Source organism: Borostomias antarcticus, assembly GCF_949987555.1.
Source record: "Borostomias antarcticus genome assembly, chromosome: 1".
NCBI classification, from domain to species: Eukaryota; Metazoa; Chordata; class Actinopteri; order Stomiiformes; family Stomiidae; genus Borostomias; species Borostomias antarcticus.
The window spans coordinates 51,614,676-51,640,492 of record NC_140234.1 but is presented as its reverse complement, the minus strand read 5'-3'; the positions used below and the strand labels follow the sequence as shown (position 1 = coordinate 51,640,492).

At 45.3% G+C, this 25,817-nt stretch overlaps 2 protein-coding genes across 2 annotated transcripts in view; one reads left to right on the top strand and one right to left on the bottom strand.

Annotated features, from left to right (window-relative positions):
- Positions 1 to 6,564, top strand: part of gosr1 (golgi SNAP receptor complex member 1) — a 40,034-nt gene extending 33,470 nt beyond the window's left edge. Inside the window, exons 8-9 of the mRNA XM_084439645.1 lie at positions 3,992 to 4,074; positions 5,965 to 6,564. Of these exons, the coding sequence (XP_084295771.1) occupies positions 3,992 to 4,074; positions 5,965 to 6,089 (208 nt within the window). The 3' untranslated portion in view covers positions 6,090 to 6,564. The remainder of the gene's footprint in view (positions 1 to 3,991; positions 4,075 to 5,964) is intronic.
- A 437-nt stretch (positions 6,565 to 7,001) lies between these two features.
- Positions 7,002 to 24,235, bottom strand: trarg1a (trafficking regulator of GLUT4 (SLC2A4) 1a; the record flags this gene model as incomplete). The annotated part of the gene is made up of 3 exons (XM_084436271.1): positions 7,002 to 7,117; positions 12,534 to 12,660; positions 23,831 to 24,235. The coding sequence occupies 3 exons, from the start codon at positions 24,233 to 24,235 to the stop codon at positions 7,002 to 7,004; spliced, it is 648 nt and encodes a 215-aa protein (XP_084292397.1).
- Between the last annotated feature and the right edge of the window lie 1,582 nt (positions 24,236 to 25,817).

Genomic DNA, 25,817 nt, shown 5'->3' with positions numbered 1-25,817 from the left:
CCATGTTTGTCCTCTGTAAATGTTCCTAGCCAATTAGATGTAAACATTTTCCAGGAGCTTGCTCGATAGTCTTGATATGAGAAGTCTGGGAAGAATTTTTACAGCCCTCCTATTTTGGCCCCTGTGTGATCTTTTTTTTTTTTTTGCTTCCCTCTGGAAAATGTAGGATATGATCTATGTCCATCCCCCATTTGCTCTCTGTAAAGCGCATTGTGTTGCCTCTGTGTAGGAAATGCGCTATACAAATAAAGTTGGATTTGATTTGATCAGACCATGAAAAATGCAGAGCTAGTTTATCTAGTCAATGCCAGCTAGAGCTAGTTTTTCAAACTCGGAAAAAGATGCAGGGCTTTTCAATAACTCGATATTGAGTCGCGATATTGCGTCCTCCAAGTTGCCTGCAGTATTTAAATGTCGTGTCTCAGGTACACCCCCCCCCCCCCCCCCCCATTCTCTTACCAGCTGTGGTGTGCAGCAGTCTGTTCCCAAACCCATCCAGCCGTGAGCAACCAACCAGTCTGCCCTCCCTCCCTCCCTCCCTCCCTCCCTCCCTCCCTCCCAGCTCTCCACTCCCACCTGCCGATGTTCTCTATCGTCCCACCTACCCTTCAGTCCTGTGTGGCCACCGGGCTCCTCTCTCCTTCTCCCTCCCTCCTCCTCCTCCATCCCTCCTCCTCCTCTCTCCTCCTCCTCCTCCCTCTCTCCCTCCTCCTCCCTCCCTCCTCCCTCCTTCCCTCCTCCTCCCTCCTCCCTCCCTCCTCCTCCTCTCTCCTCCTCCTCCTCCTCCCTCCCTCCGCCTCCTCCTCTCTCCTCCTTCTCCCTCCCTCCTCCTCCTCCCTCCCTCCTCCTCCTCTCTCCTCCTCCTTCCTCCCTCCCTCCTCCTCCCTCCCTCCCTCCTCCTCCTCTCTCCTCCTTCTCCTCCCTCCCTCCTCCTCCTCCTCTTGTGCTCCTATGCAGTGCTGCAGTAAGGCCACACAGTGGGAGGCCCAGGGGGGCTAGCTGGCACCAGGCTCTTTCATTATTGGACTTTGTGGGCAGCGCACTACCTCTGCCTCATGTCTTTCCCTCTCCCTCACTCTGACCACTACCTCTGCCTCATGTCTTTCCCTCTCCCTCACTCTGACCACTACCTCTGCCTCATGTCTTTCCCTCTCCCTCACTCTGACCACTACCTCTGCCTCATGTCTTTCCCTCTCCCTCACTCTGACCACTACCTCTGCCTCATGTCTTTCCCTCTCCCTCACTCTGACCACTACCTCTGCCTCATGTCTTTCCTTCTCCCTCACTCTGACCACTCTTCTCTTCCTCTCGCCCAACAATCTCTCGCTCTGTCCCCATCATGTTTTAGTCAAGCAGAAAATGACCCAGGATGAGCCTGCCACCATAATTACCAGCGACCAGCTCCTCCTAACAAGGATTTCAGATTTTATTAGGATCCCCGTTAGCTGAATCAATCAATCAATCAAAGCTTTATTTGTATAGCGCATTTCATACCCAGAGGCAACACAATGCGCTGTACAGAGAACAAGGGAGGTGGGCATACGACCCACCTCTACATATTCCAGAGGGAAGAAAAAAACAGTATCACCCGGGGGCCAGATAAGTGAGCTGTAAAAATTCTTCCCTGACCCCTCAAGATTTTAGCTGAAGATTTTATTAGGATCCCCGTTAGCTGAGGATTTTATTAGGGTCCCCGTTAGCTGAGGATTTTATTAGCTGATGCAAAAAGTCGGTCTCTCTTTCCTGGGCTCCACACTCGCTACAGACACAACAACAGCAACAACAAGGCCAAATGAGAACCCAGTTTCACCAGCAGAGTTTTAACTAGCAGTGTGACGGTGACCAAATAGGATTTGGATTTTCTTGTCTCTCTGGTTGGATTTTCTAGTCTCTCTGGTTGAAGATTAATTTGAGCACGGAAAAGTAGACAACATTTTTTGAGCTTAGAAAGTCTTTTTGGTTCCTCTTCTCTGAGTCCAAATCCCTTCTTTGACAAGCTGATAATGGCGACCCACACTACTGTAGCTTGAGTCAGCTGGACAACAGATAGTACCAGCTCTCAGCTGATCACTCTTATCTGGTTAGCATTGATCTGGGGGCCAGGCTAGCCCACGGCCACAGTCACCAGTGTTTCTGTTGGTCTTTAGGATGACGGTTTATCCATGTTTCCCTCTGACTGTGGAGAATAGGATACAGAAGCAAGCATGGTAGCACGGTCTTGACTATGTAGCCCTACTCATTCACACACTCCCACACTTGGATCATAGTTCTCATACACACGCTCCAACTCAAAGAACCCCTTTCCCCCCCCCACACACACACACACACACACACACTAAAATGGGTCTAAGCAGCAAGATAGTCAGAGTAAATGGTTGTTTGTGAGAGGGCCACTAGGGGCCGTGCCTGGGGGCTGTACTGTACCTGGGGGCTCTACCTGGCCCCTGGTGACTGCTGCATGTTCTACTGCTCAGCATCACCACGCACCTGGGGGGCCAGAGAACACTGTTGCGTAATCCCCACCTGCAGCAAGGCAATTATCCTCTCTGTGTATTTGTCCACCGTATTTACACTGGAGATAAATGATGGGTTTACCTATTCTGTTTGCCTCGCACAGCCTTTTAGCTGCCACAAAGGCTTATTATACAACGCACTGTTCTGGTCTATGAATATATTTACTATTATATTACACAATAACATAAAACCGTTCATCATCTCTGCATCTGTGGGAGGTAACTTGGCCCTGATTGCGTCAATTAACCCCAGAGCATGATGTCACTGTGTCTGGTGCAGCCCCGCTCACCTGCAGGCAAACTCCAACACAGCAAGGACAAGATACTGTAGCCTTGATTACTTTGGATGTCGCCCTACCACCACTTTTAACCTGGTGTCTGTGTGGCATCAGATCCCCACTTCTCTTTTAACACGCTGCTTATTTACTGTCAAATAGGAAATCAAGAGACCAATTAAACTTCACACAAAGAGTGGGGGGGGCGGACGGCACGACGCTGCAGTGGACAGAGGGAGGTGCAAAGGACCGGGGGGGTTTAAAGTTGGAGCCGGAGGACACTCACTTTGTCAAGTCAAGGGCTGAAATTCGAAGCTGCCGGAAAGGATTGGGGAGCCGGTGGCAATTCCACTGCAGCAAGAATGCAGATTTCCCTGGTCGGGCGAGAGGAGCTCGATGCCAGCAGGCTATAGTTTCCATCACTTTCCCCCAAAGCTGCTGAGCCCCACGTTTCAGATGAAGCAGCTACAATATCGCAGCAATTCAATCTCCCCCTCGCCTGCCAGGCGGCCGCTCCACAGAGGATGGGAGGCTGATGTGGCGCTGTGGACCTCGGCCTGCGGCTCCGGGCTTTGAAGCGGCCGTGCTCAGACTTCGAGGCTTCACGCCTTCGTAGAAAACGCCCTAACTGAGTGGCAGGATGCATTAAGGCAGAGTGAATGAAGGTTATCATTGTGTAAAAGCCTCTCATCTTCTCCTCTAATGAGAGATATCCTGCCATCTGGGGAAATAGATCTGTGCGCTCGTGTCTGCGGAAGCCTTTTGCTGGGAAAGGAGTGTGTGTGTGTGTGTGTGTGTGTGTGTGTGTGTGTGTGTGTGTGTGTGTGTGTGTGTGTGTGTGTGTGTGTGTGTGTGTGTGTGTGTGTGAAGGCGGGGGGGGGAGTGTAGTACTACAGTAGTACGTGCCCATGGGTAGGGTTTACCAAGGTCCTTTGCCTTGAAATAATGTGCGTCTCATATCCCCTGTTAGAGATGAATGGGAAAGCGTTTTATCTGAGTGGAAAAGCTCCCCTCACACCATAATGGGTTTTCTACCCACTTTCTCTTGTCTTGTCTTGGCGGCAGCTGTGGGAGCCATTGTGACTGGCTGGCAGAAGCCTTTTACTGCCTAGCAGAAGACTCCTCTGGGTCATGTACCAGGGGTAACATGATGTAACAGTGTTTTACCATTTTCTTCCTCTTCCTTCTCTTCCCTCTTTTCAGTATCGCCATGGCAACCAAGGAAAACATGACTTCCCAGAGGGGCCTATTGAAGTCCATACAGAGCAGGGTGAACACCCTGGCCAGTATCTTTTTGTAACGCTGTGTGTGTGTGTGTGTGTGTGTGTGTGTGTGTGTGTGTGTGTGTGTGTGTGTGTGTGTGTGTGTGTGTGTGTGTGTGTGTGTCATTTTGACATGTCATAGTAGGGTAAACACAGGTGTAATTAATATCATTAATTGTGGCCCTGTTCCATTTAGGATTTATGTGATGTTGTGCAGGCTGGTTTACTGGAATGGCTATGACACACTAAATAGAACAGGATCTTATTTAATGTATATCAATTACACCTGTGTTTGCCCTATTATGACATGTCAAAATGACTGCTGGGAAAAGGGTCTATTTGGTCGATGGGCTGTTGGTCAACCGAGATTTGTTTTGGTCGAGAAAAAATAAAAATAAAATTATTCACAAAGCATGAGAAGATTCACACCACAATTCGGTACACTTGTCCGTAGAATAAACCTTTCTGGATGCTGTGTCCTTCACTCTTAACATAGCTAGGTCTATATGTTCTTGAACTCATTAGATGTCATTAGCCTATTGTTACTCATTTGTGTCATTCACCTAAAGTTATAAAACATGAGACAAGTACAGTGTGCATATAGTTGTATTTATTAAAGCAAACTGGATGTGTCATAGTTTTGTTTTTCTCGACCAATCGGGAAAAACGGACGACTGCCGGTCGACCAAGAACTCTTTAGTTGTTGACAGCCCTAGAGAACGGAATATATGAATAATATGGTATGAATAACCAAGGACTTAATGATCAAGACAAATACAAGAAAATAACAAACCAAATAACCATAAAACAAACAAAGGACAAACGTAACACAAAGCCCCTTCCCTTTAAAGGGAGTCACCTTAACATAAAACAAACACACTCTCCCTCCCAGTGAAAGGGAGAGCCACTGACTCTGGCGCACACAGCTACGAGAACACAACTGTGATATCACACAGCCCTAAAGCTGTACGGTGGCCCACTGGCCCAAACACACACACAAGCTTGAGCAGCTGCCAACTGGCCCACTGGCCATGTCTGCTGGTCTTTATACAGAAGGTCCACATCAGGGAGCAATTAAGAACAGGTGCGCTCACTCACACAAAGGCTCCAGCTGATAGGGGGAAGGGTGGTGACCTGTGGAGAGACACCGGGGAGATCAGAACACACATTCTACACACGTAACACAGGGCATGGCTGAACATAGTGGGGCTTCCACACCTGCTGCTCCAAACCGCTCTGTGTTCATCCGTTTTCAAGGATCCAAATTTGAGTTTGCGTCATTATCAAACATATTAATCCAACCCAGCTTTATTGTCTGGTGTTTCTCCTGAGAGCTTGTGCTGTCGATGGTATCTCCTCCTCCTCACCAGGCCATCCAAACCAGACCACAGATGGAAAACTAAATTGATTAGTTTCTCAGTTTCTTTGAGAAATCTGAGGCCAATTCTGGCATGTGACTGAATGGAGGGCTTATATTGCCCCGTTCGTCATTCCAGAAGATTGTTCATTCCAGCAGGTGGTTTTACAACAACAACAAATGGGGGGTTTGATGGACTATACAGTAGCTAGGCCTGCACAGAGATTCGATCAGAGCCGATCTCGGTGCCCAGAGTATTCAGTAAGGTAATCATAACTCTGTCATATCTCTGTATCTCTTTTATTGATATGTTGTTCTTAAGTAATGTTTCATTTTTTTCCATTTTCTTAGGGGCATTTCACTGATTTTAAGACATAGAATCTATGAATGACCCATTTAATTTCTTTTCCAGGCGAACTTTCACATAATTCATTCATGTAAAATATACACAACCCACAAGAAGTAATTTTTCAGCATAAGGTAAAAGTTAGATGAAGAGATTGTAAAAAGCAATGGGGAAGTTTCTCTATTCTTCCTTAATTCCCTCCTCTCTCCAGATCGCTTTCCAGCAATCAACAACCTCATCCAGCGAATCAACCTGCGGAAGAGGCGGGACTCCCTCATCCTGGGCGGAGTCATTGGCATCTGCACCATCCTCCTGCTACTTTACGCTTTCCACTGACGGACAGCACAAACTGACCAATGGCTGGATTTGTGGGGCGGGGATCTGCGTCCATAGCATTGGAGCCTTGCGAGGGAGACCAGGCTTAGCCATTGGAGAACCCTGGTGGCTACTGAGCTGACACATACGTGCCCCAATCGGGTAACAAAATTGATCGCAGCCAATAGAAGCGACCTGATTTGTATTTAGCGGAGAGAGAAGGGGGAGGGGTTGGGAGGAAGACTGGAACCTTCTTTTCTGTTATGTTTTCCTATCACCAAGATAACATGCTTTTCGGACATGGAGAAGGGAACGGAGACCAAATGTACTAATAGAACTAGATTTTAAAAGTTATAACACTTGCTTCAAGGAGAATCGTGCTGAAGACGGCCCAAAAGAGACTATTTGCTGTCATGCGTCATTAATTTTTGAGGTGGAAGGATTTTTCGGTGAATGGTCCTTTTTATGTGAAGGGAGGTATCATGGGGGCTGTACAATGTGCAAATTAATAAATTATTCATATACAGTATGTATGTAAAAAGAGGTGTGTTGACGCTCAACATTTAAGAACCTTTTATTTTTCAAAATATAAGATTTCAACTTCGTATTAAGAGAATTTTATTTTTCAATAGCAGTGATGGATGGAAGATATGACAGGTGGAGGGGCCATATTTGTAGTTCTCCATGGATAGCCTAAGCACTGTAGTACTCAGAAATTAACTACAGATGCAGTGTATGGTAACTAAATCTCTATAAGACTGAACCACTCCATAATGGTTGTCTTCTGAAATCATTTAGATGAATTATTCAGTGAAAACCGAGACACACTTAGCCTACCAGGACCTTTTGTATTGGCTTACACCTATCCACACCTGTCAAATCTACCAGGGGATGCTGGAAGTGTTGTGGGTGGCGGGGCGAGACTGTTCTAGGTCATACCATCAGGCCTCCCTCTGGGCCGGCCCTGTCAGCCTGGAAGACGTGGATAGTGAAGTGGAGCGTGACTGTAAGAGGCTGAACACTGAGTGTGTGAACTAAGGAGCACGTCTCTGAGGTGGGAGCAGTGGGTCGGAGCTAACCACAGAACCCGGGGGCTCAGACAGAGACCCCGGGACTAAGGACCGCTGGAGCTGTGAGGAACATCAATGTGCTGTTGTACAACTGTAATGAAAGAAGTCAAAGAAATTTACTGTATGTTCACCATGGCCCCAGATCATTTGGGTTTGTTTGGCAATTTTCTTCCATTTTGTTTCAGTCACAAAGAAAAGACAGCTCTGAGAACATGAAATGAAGGTGACGACTGACCGCAGTCTCTTGAAATGTTCCTGTTTTGGTCACTATGCTCAGTTTGGCCATGCAAACCTTGACGCTGGCGAGGAGTTCGACTCATGGACGAGATACAGTTTGTAGCCCCCATGGCCACGGGTGATTTGTTGTATCTCAGCACAGAATACTGTATACCTTAGTTCTCTGCTTATTTTCCCTGTGAGACGACAGTACCTGGGTCCTTCGGGTCTGTCCATCTTAGAAGTCAGGCTTTCCTTGATTTGAGTGGGTCAGTCTGTGGAGTTGCATCTCTCCACTTCCACATTCTAATGGGCTGTTTGGATATGTTCTAATGGGCTGGACTTGTCAGGATTGTGCCATAGTGCATTCTGACCTGATTATTCTGAGCTGGTCCCTACACCCTGACTCTCACAGCCCTCCTGTTTGAAGCATTGAACAGGCTCGTGTGTCTGCCTGGGACACTGTGTGGGTCACAGCTTGTTAGCGCAACAAACCCTATTGTCCTGACGGTCCGTCCATAGCAGTGATGGCCGGTACAGCTACACATCCTTTTTACACAACAAGCTTTGGACATCATGAAGGATTTTAATGAAAATTGAAAGTGGTTATTACATATTAGTTAATACATAAGTCAAACGGATGTGTGTGCTGGAGAGAGTCGAGGAGGGTGGGGTAGGTGCGTCTTTGAGAGAGAGAGAGAGTGTAATAGGAGAGAAAGACAGCCTTGCTCCAGGAAGTGTCAATGCAGCATTCTAGGTGACGGTATCCCCCCAGGACTCCACAGGAAGCTGTCATCATTCTCCTGTCACCTTGTCACTGAGTTTTAAATTACTCCATCACACAAAGTAACTCATTAATCATTTTACTGCTAGTTTTAGCTAGAATCATATCCTCTTGGTTTCCTTTGATACTGAATGCTGGCAAAGTGCACATTTTAGTCAGTAGACACCACTGTTGTGGAGCTGTGATGCCGAGCTGTTGAATATTTCAGGCCTCGCTGTCTGGGTTGAGGACCATCCATGTGGAACTAAGCGCCGTGTTGGTCCCGTGTGATTCAGTTCTCCCTCAGCATACTAAGGACAGTCAAGTCTGGTCTCTGAAAGGCCTGCGGGGCATACAGTAAGTCCACTGCAATAACAGACAGAACAGGTTCCTGCACTACATTCGGACATAATTGTTCTGTAACGCCATTGACAAACACACTTGGCAAAAATTTGTGAAACTTATTTAAAACTATGATTATATAAGCGTATAATTTTGCTCAATTGAGGGGTGTGTCGTACAGGAGAAGACGCTGCTTTCCTGGGAAGGGAACCCCGGTGGAGACAAAGCCAGTGTATCGTAGCCTACATCAGGAGTTCCACCATATCAAACGTACCCCCGGAATAATACATTTAAAATGCACACATAAATGTTTATTGCTATATGTTTTGTCCATGCATTTGGACTTTTCCAGGTACAGTATTTAGACATTTAGACACGAAAGTTTGAATTTTGGGCTAAATCGGGAGGGAGAAACTGCTGAACATCTGTTTCATTTGTCGGTGTATTATGTGTCCGTTTGTTTGTGTGTTGGAGTGGTACTGTTTATTTGTGTGCGTGCGTGCGTGCGCGCGCTGTTGCGGGGCCTTGGCTGTGCAGTCAGGTGAGGCTTCAGGCTGAAGTGCAGAATCTTCTAGTAGATCTGCCATTTCCAGGCCCATACATTATTCACTACAGTAGCTGCCAAGAGCATGAAAAATGGAGTTGTGTGTGTGTGTGAGAGAGAGAGAGGGCAAGGGAAAAGGAGGGGCTTTGTGTGGGGTGGGGCAGTGTGGGTGTGTCTGTGCTAGAATGAGAGGGGCTGTGTAAGTGTGCTCTCAGACGAGTGTGTTAGAATCTGCTGTGTGTGTGAGGCTGCACAAAGTCTAACCTTCAGCCTGATACAGGACCTGTGATAAAGCTGCCCCTCAGCAGAGACTAGGCTAAGAGGCAGGCTGCCTGCCCTCCTCGCACCACTTAACCTCCTAAACACTCCCGTCTGCCTCACTGGCCATTTATAACCCCCCCCCCCCCACACACACACACACACACAGAACATCAATCAATCAATCAATCAATCCCTCAACAACAACCCATAGACCATGCATGTAACATTTATTCCAGACATGCAAAATGTACACGAGGAGGAGATGGAAAATCGGAGTATACATGTCCAAAGGGGAAATTATGAAAGGCAGTAAAAAAAAAATTAGACATGAATTAAAGAGTCACTGTTTTACAGACACGGAACAGCACTTGTGCATCTCGCTCAAGACAGTAGACAGGGATATAGAGGCCTAGACAGAAATACAGTGCAGAATTAACCTCTATATACGGTTGAATATGCAATGGATATGTGTGAAACGTGTAAAGCAATATTCTTGTCTTCAAAAAAAACTTGTCATAGCTTTCACTTTGGGCACAAGGGAATCTCACTTGCTTTGCTCTAAGGTTAAAATAAATGCTGATGTTAACTTCCTCCGCCCAAAGTCACATTTCAAAAAGCCCTCGAGGATGTTGGACATTTCCAGGCTTTAGCTGCTGTAAACAGCACATGCCCAGGGAGGAATAGTAAACTACCTTCAGACAGTGAATGATGTATTTAGGTTTTTAGTCCATATGCCCAGTGAAGTAAAACTCTGTAGCTTCATCCAGGTAGGCTACTGTGCCTGTGTACTGTGTTCCTCATTACAGTTAAATTCACAGGGAGGCACACAGAAAAAGTTACCGACAGTATAACTGACTCTACTGTAACATGGTCGATTGAGAATTATAAAAATGCATGAGGTATGATTGAAGAAGACGTCATGAGAGGAATCTTTGGATTTCAGCTTTTGTGACTTAGTAGTTAGTGAAGGGTTTGTCAATACACCCCAGTAGTGGTAGTCAAGTGATTTACATACTAATAGGGGTAGTAGGAGACTAAAATACATGTTACAACTACAACTTGATCCTTGGATTCAATTTATATTCATTGTATTACCAACTCAAATTAACTGTCAAACTAGACTAGGCAAGTGCTATAAAATAGGTGGGAGATATTATTCTCATTCATGTCCAATCTTGATCTTTATCATGCTAGAATATAGTTTGTTATTCTCTCTCTTTGGTCTTCTTCTTATCACTTTTCTACAAGCCCTTAACAAGACAACTAGCCTACATATAGAAATGTTAATGATAAAAAATTTGACTGAGGAGAGATCTCGATATGAAAAAGGGTCTAACTTAACTATGAATGAAGGTGTGTCCAAATGAATGTTACGAATTATTATGTATAGCTAATGATAGTGTTAGTGAGTTCTATGTTTATCAGTGATATTACAACCTCACAATACACTTGTGGAGTGTGTCAGTAGCTGAACGTGACTTCCTGCTCAGATGACGTGGGAACAAATGCAGACAAACTGGCGCGCCTAACAGAGATGCTACAGCTGCTGTCAAAGCAGTTTAAAGCAATGTTCCTTTAACATAAGAGGATCATTACAGTGACATAAGAAAAATCTGTGTACTGTTTGCCCCATAGCATGCCTAGGCTATATATTGCATATATATGTTCATATAAATACATATCATACCGATAGGGGAGGAGTCGGTAGGGAGGGCACTGTGGAGGAAATGGAGTGAAGCTATTGGTCTCTAGTATAAAAGACATTCAGTGCAACCATTTAAATGAACAGTCCAGGTAATATGGCATGCGCATCCGTATAGTCAGGCTCCTCCCACAGCAAGGCAAGGGGGTGGGGGACAAGGTCAGGTCACACCATAGACAAACTAAGAAACTGGTCTCCCACAATATGTACAACTCATTCTTCCACTGTCTCAGCTCAACTCTTTTGCAAAACAAACAGGTTAAGATGGTTTACAACCCAACTAAAAAGAGATTGGCACTCTACATTCAAGACAGGCATGCAGGTGGTCTCTTTTTTGCGTTTTTCTTTTTCAAAAAATCTACAAAATAAGCAACAAAAGGTTCATACATCAGAATTGTGTTTCCTGTCCTGTCCCAACATGTCATCCTCTATGAAAACCAAACAAGTCAACAGTCACTCTTGATAACTAAAATGTAGCCATCTTGTACAGTACCAGTCTCAATAAATCCAGCTCAACCCAGCATACAAACCTTTTATAAAATGTACATGTATATATCTATATATTCATTTTGCAAATCTGTATAGTTGTACTGTATGTTTTGAATGCAAGAAAGTCAACCAGGAGTATATTAAGGTTACAATATAGCTGTCTGAATGTTGTCCCAAATTTGAAGCTCTCCGCTCTTGATACAGAAAAGTGAGTCTTTTTTCCATCACTCTGTTGGGATTCTTTCAGCTGGTCATCCTCTCCTTCTCCCTCAGTCAGTCAGTCAGTCCAGAGAGAGAGAGCCGGGTGCACATCACCACTTCCATATTTTAAAACATTTATTTATATCATAGTTTTCTTCTATTTGTTCATCAAGCAAATGTACTGGAATCTAATGCATGCATTTCTTGGATCTTTTTTTTTTTTTATATCTTGCTTATTGGTTTGCTACTGCACCTAATCTTTAAATGTGTTTATTTTTTACTCTGTGTTTCTCAGAAGGGCTTCATCTAGTTACAATGTGGTACAGATGATGGTTGCTTCTTTTGTTTTGTTTTGGGATGGACAGATTCGCTTGATTTCCCAGGTGGCATCCTGGGTTTGTTTTGTTATTATCTTCAAGGTTTGCAGCTTATCTTCAGAGCTATTTACCAGTCACTGTTGGGTAGAGGAGAGAGAAAGAGAGAGAAAGGGGGAGAGGAGGGAGGGAGAGAGAAATAGAGAGAGGGTCTAGTCACTTCAACAGTAAAGCAGCGAGTGTTGCACCAAATGCAAAATGGCCTTGAGCAGCAAGGGGGAGTTTCTGTGCCGTACTCTCTGCCAGCTTCTGGAGCTGCAGTGTTTAATCAATCCACACACACTGTTCAGAAATCTGCTGACTTTGTACACACACACTCTTGCGGGTGTAAGCTGGTGTCGTATATCATATCTGAATTTCCAAGCAGTGTGTGTTTTAGTTGTATTTATGTTCACATGGGCGTGATGAGAATGTGATCTTTCCAGAGGTGTGTGTGTGTGTGTGTGTGTGTGTGTGTGTGTGTGTGTGTGTGTGTGTGTGTGTGTGTGGTGGGGGGTACATACCGTGGACCACCACGTAGACGATGATGATGAGCAGACCCAGGACGATGGACACAATACTGAGCAGGCGAGCCAGCCGACCCAGCCTCTTGGCCCCGTCCATGTCCCCTGACTGCAGACTGTTTCTGGACTAGAGAGGGCACACACACACATACACACACACACACATATGGTTTAATAACCACAAGTATGACTTCAACCGTGAACTTTAATAATGATCTCATCAAATCACTTGGTTGAATCTTCACGTAGTCCTCCCAACCCCCCCCCCCCCCCCCCCCTCTCACACACGCACACACATAGACACAAAAGAAAACAGTTCTAGTGCTTTAAACCCTAACATAGTGAAGAAGACCGGAGTCACAAAGAAAAATGATTCAACGACAAACAACCTCCTGGAACATCCTGTCAAGAACGCAGCCAGGAACTTGATTCAATCTGCCGCTCCTTTGGCTGAGTGTTTCATTGTGAAATATTTAGCAGCTGGAAATCCATTAAGACAGAGAAGCATTTTAATGGGGAGAGTACATGCATTGTAGCATACTGAACACACACCAGACAAAAGACACAAGAACATGAACTAGATGAAACGCCATTAATCTTCAATGACAGCCTGTCTCTTTTATTCAGGTGTGACAGCTCCCAATTGATGGAGGGGCATACATCATGAACTGTAGAGACAGCTTGATGGACCGAAGGGAATGGTGTGTCTGTGTGTGTGTTTGTTTGTGTGTGTGTGTGTGTTGTGTGCGCGGGTTGGGCTGTATCTGATCACAGGAGATCCCAAGGGTACTGTATGTGTTGCTGTCTTGACCGAGAGTTAACAGAAAGAGAAATCACACCACAATGATGTCACTTTCTTCCCATTACCCAGTGTTCCCTAGTACACCACATTTTCCCATTAACCCCTCAGTGCTCTCCAGGGTGCTGCTGCCTCAACACACACAAACACACACACACATGCAAACACACACACGCAGACACACTGCATTAAATAGATCAATAGCAGCAGACCATCTCTAGTTAACTGGCATCTCAGAGGACAAGAAAACACACATCCTCAGACACCATCTTTGGCCAACCTCTGCTTTAATAACACTCGCTCAGTTAAAAAAAAAGTCTTAGTAAAAAATGTTTAAAAAGATGTTACTGAAAAAATATGTAAAGCTTCAGGCTGAATGGGTGCTGTCCATGGTGCTGAACTGTCCCTTGTGAGCTGTGGACCCTTTTAGAACGCTGCCCTACCAATAAATAATCTCAACATGACTAGATTGACTTGGAATTCAATTTGCTGTTACGATATCAAATGGTTTGATCAGCACTTTAGCAATGTCTGCTGTATTACAAGAGAAAATATGATGTGATAGAAATAGTAATAGGATTATTAATTTCCTTGATACCTCTCAGTTCTTATATTTTCCAGTAAAAAAAAACTATGCTATAAGTATATTGGAGATATAATAACTCAATGCTAGCAAAGCAGGGACATTGATTGTGATTTACATTTGGCAGTTGGAGTTAAAGTTGTGCATGCATACTGTATGCACTTCTCTCATTGATATTCAAAGCTTCTACTAACAGTAGGTGTTAGTTTACAAGCAGGTGGTGGAGAAGAATAACAACCATAACCTTACTATTATTTTAGAGATTAATAAACTGTCATCTCATTGTAGAGATAAATCTGGACAAAGAACCGTAACAATAACCTTTTATCTTTAGCCTAAAACCCGATGTACCATGCATTTCATGCTGTATACAGCATACTGAGTCCAACATACAGCTGTATCTGATCACAGGAGATCCCAAGGGTACTGTATGTGTTGCTGTCTTGACCGAGAGTTAACAGAAAGAGAAATCACACCACAATGATGTCACTTTCTTCCCATTACCCAGTGTTCCCTAGTACACCACATTTTCCCATTAACCCCTCAGTGCTCTCCAGGGTGCTGCTGCCTCAACACACACAAACACACACACACATGCAAACACACACACGCAGACACACTGCATTAAATAGATCAATAGCAGCAGACCATCTCTAGTTAACTGGCATCTCAGAGGACAAGAAAACACACATCCTCAGACACCATCTTTGGCCAACCTCTGCTTTAATAACACTCGCTCAGTTAAAAAAAAAGTCTTAGTAAAAAATGTTTAAAAAGATGTTACTGAAAAAATATGTAAAGCTTCAGGCTGAATGGGTGCTGTCCATGGTGCTGAACTGTCCCTTGTGAGCTGTGGACCCTTTTAGAACGCTGCCCTACCAATAAATAATCTCAACATGACTAGATTGACTTGGAATTCAATTTGCTGTTACGATATCAAATGGTTTGATCAGCACTTTAGCAATGTCTGCTGTATTACAAGAGAAAATATGATGTGATAGAAATAGTAATAGGATTATTAATTTCCTTGATACCTCTCAGTTCTTATATTTTCCAGTAAAAAAAAACTATGCTATAAGTATATTGGAGATATAATAACTCAATGCTAGCAAAGCAGGGACATTGATTGTGATTTACATTTGGCAGTTGGAGTTAAAGTTGTGCATGCATACTGTATGCACTTCTCTCATTGATATTCAAAGCTTCTACTAACAGTAGGTGTTAGTTTACAAGCAGGTGGTGGAGAAGAATAACAACCATAACCTTACTATTATTTTAGAGATTAATAAACTGTCATCTCATTGTAGAGATAAATCTGGACAAAGAACCGTAACAATAACCTTTTATCTTTAGCCTAAAACCCGATGTACCATGCATTTCATGCTGTATACAGCATACTGAGTCCAACATACAGCTGTAAGGTTAAAGTACATTGATAATTCATGGCTTGGTTTGAGTTAACATCCCCCTCTCCCTCCTCCACTCTCCTCTCCTGGCCTCCCTCCACCTCCCTTCCTCCCTACCTCCCACCCACCTGCCCTCCCATGAGCCTCTCTGTCTCCATGCCGTGTGGTGCAGCGAGGTCTTCCAGGGTCAGACGTGCTCCTGAGAGACTGATGAAGTCATGCTCTGTACAGGTGTGCTTTCCAACCAAACAAATGTTTTGTCAGGTTGTGTAGAGTGGGACAAGATAGATTTATATCTTGATGGAATAACACCCTCTTATCAGTTCTCTCTCTCTATCTATCTATCTCTCTTTCTTTCTCTTCCTCTCTCCACCTCTTATGTCTCTCTCTCTCTCTCTCTCTCACACACACACACACACTCACACACACACACACACACACACACACACACACACACACACACACACACACACACACACAGCCACTCAGTTCCAATACTGCAGGCAGAGAGTGATATCTTAGCAGAGGTATAAAGTGTGTCCCAGGCAGCAGAGGCCTGCATTGATCTGAACTCCAATCACAGAGAGAAGCCGTATCAGCACTTTCAATCAATGGGAATTGGGAACCCCTTCAGAATCACAGCCTAGTCAGATGGCATCCGCTCCCCAGGGTACTCTGTTACCCAGCCTTGTCCTTCACAGCACACTTCTGAACTTGGAGTGTACTTCCAAGAATGAGAAAATAGTTGAGAAAATAACTTAGCCGTTTGTTGGAGTGTGTTGTGTGTGTGTGTGTGTGTGTGTGTGTGTGTGTGTCTGTCTGTCTGTCTGTCTGTCTGTCTGTCTGTCTGTCTGTCTGTCTGTCTGTCTGTGTGTATGTATGTGTCTCTCTCTGTGTGAGTGTGTGTGTGTGTGTGTGTGTGTCTGTCTGTCTGTGTGTATATGTCTCTCTCTGTGTGTGTGTGTGTGTGTGTGTGTGTGTGTGTGTGTGTGTGTGTATGTGTGTATATAGCTGTGCCTTAGTGGGAGGGAGCCTTCCTTGTGGGTGATGAATGGCAGTATTGATCCTCACTGAGAGAGAGGGAGGTCTGCTGGTATTTTACTTATGAATGTAACATTCTACCGGTGCAGTGAAGCAAGGCTCTTGTCTGCCATTGTGCTTGTCTGCCCCAACAAGCTCACAAACACACACACACACACACACACACACATACACACACACACTGGTCCCCCATCCCCATCCTAGCGGATGTTCCCACAGGGATGAGGGTGAAGCATGAGAGAGAGAGAGAGAGAGGGAGGGAGGGAGGGAGGGAGTCAGGGAGTCAGGGAGAGAGGGAGTCAGGGAGGAGGCGAGGGAGAGCTGTACTGTAAGTCTCTAAGTGCTCTCTCCATCCAGCCCCCAGTCATTAATAATGAAGAACATGGCTTCTGTGAGCCTGGAGGGCAGAAAGCTACTGTACAACATAAAGAGGGGTTGTGTGCTTGTGTGTGTATGTGTGTATGTGCCAGTGTCTTCAGCTAGAACAGGGGTAGGAAAGCCCTAGTTCTGCTCAGCTGCAAATCTAGACACACCAATCAGCCGATGTTGAGATATTTCAATGGAGTGCCATGCCTGTCCAGATCCATACAGTAGCTGCCTGGTCTACTGCATGCTAGATGCTAGAGTCATCAGGAGAAGAGGTAGGATTGGTGGACAGTGCGTACAGTACATTAGTCCATCTGTGGAAATCTTGGATAAGACTACAGGACACAAGGTGAACGAGGCCAGGCTGTACCACAGCATAACAGTACTGCAGCTAGTCAGTGTAGAGGGAGAGGCTGGAGAGGGCTCTGTGAGTTTGCATGGGCAGTGCGAGTGCCCAGGTGGGTATGCCAATGTCTAGATGGAAAGAATGAACGTGATTGAGGGCTCTGATATAGACAGGATGAAGATTGACTTCTGCAACACCACTGCACTGCATTGCATTATAAAGTTAAAGATTATGCATTGTAAGACTTGTCGTAGCTATGACTCTCACAATATGCCTGATTGAAAGAGTTGATGAAACCAAAATAAAAATTTACAATTAGAGATATAGTGTCTAGATTAGGCTATTCATAACCTTATGAATGTTGTCTGTCAAACAATGTTATGCACTGCTGTGCTGCCAAGTAATTTCCTTCAGGACGAATGAAAGTCTATACTATTGTAATCCTTGATATTCTATTTTCAATGCTAAATAGATGTTTATTATGATTTATATCAGCTAATTACCCTGCTTGTGACAGGGAATATCAATAAATGCACTGTCATCATTTTCAGATTGAGATATGGTGCAGCATGGTATTGAGCGGTGTTGTAACATGATTGAAACCGTCCGTGGTGGAACTGTAGGATGTAAATTGTGAAGGACTTACTTGTCACTGAAGGGTGAGTGTTCAGGGGCTGCATGGAGGAATGAAGGAAGTAGGCTAGTAGTAATTGTTAGATTTCTGCCAAAGCTATGACCATTTTTATGCATCAGTTCAATGAGCTAATAAGACCTTTTTTGCTATATGCAAGTAAAACCTTGTTTCCACATCTGAACTGTCATCCTGTTGATAATTTGAAATTCGCAATGTCTATCCTGTCTCATAGCACACCATACCATTCCACACCACCACACCAACACACCATACCATATGCATTACCATACCATATACATTAACATAGCATGTACATTACCATACAATTCCACACCATATCACACCATACCATATACATTACCATACTGTATATAGACTACCATTCCATACAATACATACATTACCCTACTGTACCATATACATTACCATATGATACCATACCATACTGTACCATACCACACCATACTATATCATACCACATCATACCACACCACACCGTACCACCCCATACCATACTATATCATACCATACTGTACCACACCATATCACACCATACCACACCATACCATACTATATCACACCATACCATACCACACAATATCACACCATACCATACAGTACGGTATGGTATGAACCAAATAACACCATACCATAGTATACCCTACCACACCACAGCATATCAAACCATACCATACTGTATACAGTACATTACCCTACCATATAGATTACCATTCCATACAATACCGTAAGCTGTACATTGCCATACCATATTACATTACCATACCACACCATAGTGACCATACCATACCATATATTACCATACCATACCACATCACACAACACCATACCAGTACATTTAGGTCTCTTATCCTAGCTTTCAGATGACAAATTTGCTGCAAAATCTATCAAGCACTCTTCCCTATTTGTAGCAGAAGATTGCTAATAAGAAGCCATTTACCCCACATACCCACACACACACACACACACACACACACACAAAGAAAAATCCATCCATTCGCAGCAGCACGCCGGCCCATATTTCACAGGCAAATCTGCCGAGCGTGCGGTAACAGCACTGCAGTCTGGGCCTGCCCATTACACAGAGAGCCTGGCCCGGCCAATAAAAGCCTATTGCAGGGCCTCCCCACTCCCCATAATTGACTCCACATCATGTTCTGCGTCTCCCAGCCGCAAAACCTCACCGCCACCAGCCTGTCTCAACGCTGCTCCTTCTACTGGATCACAGACTGCTGCACAGGTGGGCTGCCTGCGCTAGTCTGACGCCACGTACAGTAGCGGACTGTGTAGGAGGTTGTGAAGGTAAGGGAGAAAAAGGGAGGAATTGTGAGCTGTGCTCGACTCAAACTATGAACTACAAGACCATTCACAGAAGTGCACTGTAGGTTGGGTTCTCAGATTGGGAGTGGCCGGGTGGGTGTTTAAGTCTAGTGTTGTTGGTCTCATAAACACTCCTAGACTGAGGATCAGGTTAGTCTCTGCTCTACCCTGCAATCTATTTGTTTTAATCTGTAGCAGAAACGTCAGTTTGCAGTGTACCCATCCACCGCTGCAGCAAGTAATGTTGTGACCCATCCCACATGCCCTCAGGACAGCCTGGATGAGCGCAGCGTAGCTCTGGCTAACAGCTTCAGCCTGCCTTCTGTAGAAAAGCTAAATTGACTTCTCTCGCCTTCTATCGAGTTAGTGGGCAGCTCTGGTTTCCCCCTCTGTCACTCCCTCTCTTTCTCCTTCACCTTGCTCTCTCTCTCTCTCTCTCTCTCTCTCTCTCATGCTTTCTAGCACTCCCTCTCTTGGTCTCTCTTTCTCTTTCTGTCTCTCTCACACCCTCTCTACAGTATCTCGATCTCTCTCACTATCTTTCTGTCTCTCCGTGTCAGTGATGAAAGGCAGCTCAGTTTATGGTTCCAGTAGGGAGGGATGTGGTGGAGCAGTGATGTAAGGATGACTTGTCCTGGCCAGATAGTTAGTGCTTCCCTGGGTGTGTGTTATCACTGGGGGATTTGATCTGCTTATCAGATCTCCTCTGTGTACCTTGGTCATTTTCACCACTATTTTCCTGCAGTGTGTAAATCTATATGATTTAAGACGGAGAGGGTCATTGCTAAGGTTAACTATTGACAAAATTTGCCACTTCTGAAGTAGATGCAGCACCATCTAAGCTGTCAGTAGGCTTGGCATGCTGCAACACTCAAGAGAGGATTTAAGACTTGAGTGGACAGCTTTGACACATGGGCTCTGTTCTTTTTCCATGTTCAAAAGCTGGACAAAAATCTCTTCAGACTGTAGATTACTGAGCTGTGGCCTTGCTGCAGTAGAGGGAGAGAGGGAGGGGAGAGAAAGAGAGAGAGAGAGAGAGAGAGAGAGAGAGATAGAGAGAGAGAGAGAGAGAGAGAGAGAGAGAGAAGCCCTTGGGGGCATCAACATCATTACCAGCCTGGCACTAAGACAGGAAATCCAGTCAGATTCTTAGAGAAGACTGCCATTGATTCATTGTAACGTTTTTGTAACGTTTTTGCATGGTCTTCTCCAGAAGAAGCCAACCCAGACATTAGCTTGGGGTTGAGGCTTTGCTACAGTAGGTTAATCAAGTAATGACTAAAGCAGTGATGTAAAACAGCCATTTGTGTCCAGGCTAGCAAGTACTGGAAAGAACAGGGTTGCTAACAAGCTATATGGGAAGGTGGGCATTTGATCTCAAACAGAGATGCGTGTGAGATTACTAACAGAAAATGAAGATTGAAGAAAATGAAGATTAAACATGTATTTTGTTCTAGGCTATCGTTTGATTCGGGGTCCCGTCTCTTATGGTCGTGGCCGGTTCGCCCTGCTCATCCCCTGTTCCCGGCCTGGACCACTGCCCCTGGACACTGAGCCCCTTCCCCCCCACTCTTGGCTCTCCCTCTCCTCGCACTGACTTACTCCTGCCCCCTGGACCCCTCTGGACTCTGAGCGCCTGTCCTCGGCAACTCACTGCCCTCCCCCTCCTCGCAGAGACTCGCACCCGGCTCTCCCTGCCACTCCCCCCAGAGGCTTTTGGGCACACTTGTCACCATGTCATATTTGTCATGCACTATATCACTGTTATGTTTCTGCCTCCTTGTGTGTGTTGTCTTGTGTTCGTTGTCCTGTCGTCCTTGTGTTTAGTTTGTGTCCTCCCAGCCCCAGCTCTGGTCACCAGTTCCCCACTTGTCCCACTCCATTTCCTATCCACTCGTGTCCCTCCAGACGTAGTCCCCTCTAGCCTTCTCCCCTGGTTCTAGTCCCTGCTTGTCCCTCCTAGTGCCACAGCTAGCTCCTCCTCAGGTTGGCCCTAGTGTCCCCTGCTCTAGCCCCTCCCTACTCCAGTACCTCCTCTAGTGCCTGGTCTTCCTCTGTCTTCCCTCTCCAGTTCCCAGACCCTAGTTCTAGCCCTGTCCCAGGCCTAGTCATAGCCCTAGTCTCTGCATCCTACTTCCCTCTACCATCAGTATCGGTCTTCTGTTTGGTACCCTTCACAGTCTGTGTCTTGGGTGATTGTCTGAGTGTCTACACCTGTGCCTGGTCTTGTCTCCACACCTGCACCTCGTTCCTGGATTGTTCTCTCTGTGTATTTAAGCCCTCATGTTTTTCTTTGTCCTTGTTGGTTCATTGTCATTGTCTATGTGTATGTTTTTTAACCTGCCTGCCGTCTGCATTTTGGGTCCAGCCATCTCCACCCTCAAACCCCAACACCCTCATTGCTTTTAATTTCGGGCCGATCTCCTCAGCGCATAATAATCTGGGCTGAGTTTCCCAGAGGCATCGTAGCGCTACGATGAACGCCGTAGCTTACGATGAACGTAGCGCTACGATGCCTCTGGGAAACTCAGCCCTGGTCTTACTATGGGAATCGTCCCATCCTCCAGGGTGTTTCAGTGGACGGCCTACAGCTCAGCACACGAGGACACACCACATATATGGTGCTGGAGGCTAGGAACTACTTTGCCCCCAGGGACACAGAACTGTCCTGAAGGGGTGCAGACATGTACTGTATGCAGACTGCTGGCTATACACTGCAAAGCATTCTTACTACGCATGAACAAGCTATATGTTTGTGCCTGGAAGTAGCTACAGTAACTGTTGATATAAACTCTCTTGTGTGGTCACATATCACACACATGTTACCTAGTGAAATGTGGAGTAGCCGGTGAAACACACTACTCAAAGGAGCGCTGACAGTCCCTCCCTATTGGCCCAATTGTCAGCAAGTCCGCTCCCAAAGCAGGAGACCTGGGTTCTAATCCCGCCCCAGGCATGCTGAAACAGATGGGTTACAATGGTGACATGACACAGATTCCCAGGGGTGTGGAGTGAGTTTTGAGGGGTGAGTGTAACCGCACACACACACACAGGCAACAAACTGCAGGACTTTATTGCAAGCCTCTCTAAACATATTCCAGTTGTGAGCCAATTATCTCGGTCAGCCAGGCTTCAAATTACCATGCGCTGGTTATAAAACTGACACTGATCATAAAACTGACACTGATCGCTTCTGCTGTCATGACAAATTCGCAATCTCACCTCAACTGGAACAAGTGGGGATCCATATTAGCCCTATACACGGGTTACTTTCAAATTTCGCCACACCTGAGAACAGCTGTAGAATCAACCTGGACTGTATGTCAACGAAAACCTCGTTTTGATCCATCGATTGCAGCCAGTTCCATTCTCAAACCTCATCTCAAATAAATCGATATTGATTTTAAGTGCTCTTAAGTTAGCCTTCGCCACAACTTAAACCAATGTTAGACCTACACAATTAGGTTAAGTCACCACACCTCACATGGGCGGCTCCAGGGCCGGCCGCTGCTATAAGCAATATAAGCGGTCGCTTAGGGCCACAACCACTAGGGGGGGCCACATCACAGGAGGAAAATATATATATATATCCCCTATCCAAAAACTGGCGTTCTTATTTAATATGCAATAAAACAAAAAGATCTCATAACAGAATTATTTTATAATAAGCCACATGCAGTTGAATGCAATCCACCTGTGGCCCCTCCCCCTCCCTCCTTCCCCAACTTCACTCTATCCAAATCTCCTGTTGAATCTGGCTTTTAGGCTTCTTTAGCTATACCTCCCCTCGTGGAGAACGATGGTGTGGTCCACAGGGAACTCATCATCACTTTAAAATAAAGCAAGAGCTTTGTTGTTAATTCACTTGTCCATCTCTATGTGTGTACGTGCATGTGTTTAGTTTGGTGGTTGCGCTGGGAGTATTTTGGGGGGCCACCAAAAAAAATCTTGCTTAGGGCCACCAGAATCCTAGGGCCGGCCCTGGGCGGCTCTCTCCAGTTGCCAACTAAATCATTGACAAACATCGAATAAATGCTTCGCTTGCGTAAGGTTATAATTTATGGGGGATGTGGGAATGCCATAGCCTGGGTCCGGACATTCGAATCCACCCACTCCACCGAAGTTGACTGATTCTTGAAGATGTCGACAGAGTGTAACGAGTTGACATTCTGTCTGATGCCAGGTTAGGAGGGTCACATAGCCTGGTTAGTTTTTTCACGCCCAAGCCAGCGGTTCGGATCAAGCTATCGGTGCGTAAAATGCGCCAAATGCTTTGCGTAAAGATGACAATTGTCGGCTAGCTCATTAGCCTACATTTTTTCATCATAACGAGAATATGAGATGGCAACTGATGTTATCTCTGTGTTCAGAATAGGTCTACCCCCGATGCTCTCTCCAAATATATGAATAGGCAGGTGAAAACTATTGACTATTAGCTTATGTTGTAATTACAGGACATGCGAGCAACGTTGCTCTCCCAATTTTAACAATGTTACTGGCTATTGTAAACTAGGCTACATTTACGCACAGCAGACACAGTTTTTATTTATTTTGTTTTATTCTTTTTTGCGGTTGTGTGTGTGTGTGTGTGTGTGTGAGGAGGGGGGGGGGGGGTATGACAGATTAGGGGACAAAAAGTCCAGGACCTTTAAGGGTATATTGTGGCCTGACTGGGGATTTTGAAATGCAAAATCAGATTTCATTTTGGATAGTAGCCAAGCCTATACCCGAATACGAGGAAATGGTAGTGTTAGAGCCCACTTTAGGCTATGATATCCACTTACCATAATTGAATAGACCAAGGCGACGATGCTGACGGGCCAGACCGGACAGAAGCAGGAGATGATGACGAGTATGAGATAGTCTTTTGGCTTTTGCGCCTCTTGAACCGCAGCATTCCCGGTGGACGAAGTGCGGCTCAAACTGACCCGGGACGGGGAGAGGGGGGGAGCGCCCAGCTGTCCCGCGGAGCCCGACCGCAGGGGCACACTGTGGCCATTCTGGTCCGCCTCAAGGTTCTTATCGCTCCCAACGTTGACGGTGAAGGAGCTGGACATTTTCATTCCGTTGCCACCGGGTTCGGTGGTCACTGCACTGAGAAGTTTTTCTGTCTCCTGGGACTCGTTAGGCTGCGCTCCACTCTCACCCAATGTAGATTTTTCAAACTCAGTGTCTGTGTTGATGGCCATTCTTCGATTCCAAAGACTGAGGTTAAAATTTGATTTTATTTAGACTAGACCATAAATGTATTACACTAAATTACCATAATTAGGCTTTGTAAATATATTCGTATCGTTCTCTGACCATTTAACAGATGTTTTCAAATTCTGAATAAAACTGCAATAACCATGCTTTAACCAGTTGCGTCTCATAAAAGCCAAGTCTATGAATGGAATGTAACCCTAATTGAAGAGAATCCCAACAATGGTTAGGCTATCAATCAACCCAGAGACAAAACCATTATAATATTTCCCGGTTAAAATCCCGCTTCATTCTTCTCCCTGGACCAAGAAGAATGCATTCGCCTCAAATCCGCAGTTTCATTCCATCCACACGAGCTATCAGGAAGCAATCTCCTCAGAATTGTGCATGCGCTCTCTCCATCTAGAGCGCCAAGTAGAAACAAATCACTCAGAGAACCGCCTGCCTGCCTCTGCCTCCGCGCTGCACCATTAGGCTACCCTCACTTTTATTCATCGCACGCTCTTTTTCTTCGGCAAAAAATAACAAGCAACGACGGAAGACTTGGTACTTGAATTTCACTCAAATATGCCCTCGAAACAGAGAAGTGGGTTTTCACCCCTCGCCATGTGTTTGTTCCGCAACGGGCCGTGCCTTAAGGCTCTTCTCACGCTGCAGCAACAGAGCGACTGGGCTGAACTTGTAGCAGAGCAGTGCGGCGCCCCCTCCCTATCCCTATCGTCGTTCCTCCCTCACTCTCTTCTTCTCAACATCAGCACCAACATGGAAAAGAGCCAGGGATGGGATAGGCCGGGCAGATTTCCAATGCGCTGCGCTCGTGTGGCTGCGTCTCTCTCGGGATAGCAAAATCCGGGCACGACTGCAAAATAGCCTATTAACCGATAGAATTAGGAAGGTGTAATTTCGCCGTCGAAATTATAGACTATATGGATGATAGAAGGTTTCGTTAGATTTTCAAAATGCTTTAATGAACACAAGGGTCCACATGGTGTTTCTATATTGTGATTTCCCACAGTCTACCATTGATTTTTTTTGTGTGATAACCAGTGGATTTAGTGCATCGGCGTTCATTAGGCTGAGTTGTTGTTAGGTTATAGTCTAATGAAGTAAGTTGATAGGCTTTAGCGCTGATGTAGCCTCATATTGCTCGGCATATCCCATGATGGGGAAAAGTCAATTTGTTGAGTTATAGTGTGTGTGTGTGTGTGTGTGCGTGTGTGTATGTGTGTGTGTGTGTTTGTGTGGTTGGGGTTGGATGACAAGAACCTGTGCGTATGTGAGAGAGAGATTTCCTTGAATGAAAGTGAAATCTATGTATGATGAACCTGATACTGTACACACATACTCTCTCTTACTCTCTCTCTCACACACACACACACACACACACACATACACACACACACACACACACACACACAGTGAGTGTTTGAGTGGTGACAATATTCACTTTTAGTGTACTGTATATAGGCCTAGATAGTGTATATAGGCCTAGGGCAGTGAAACATTAAAGTAGGACTTACTAGTGGTAAAAACTCAGTGCAGTATTTTCACCAGAAGCCTATTTTATAG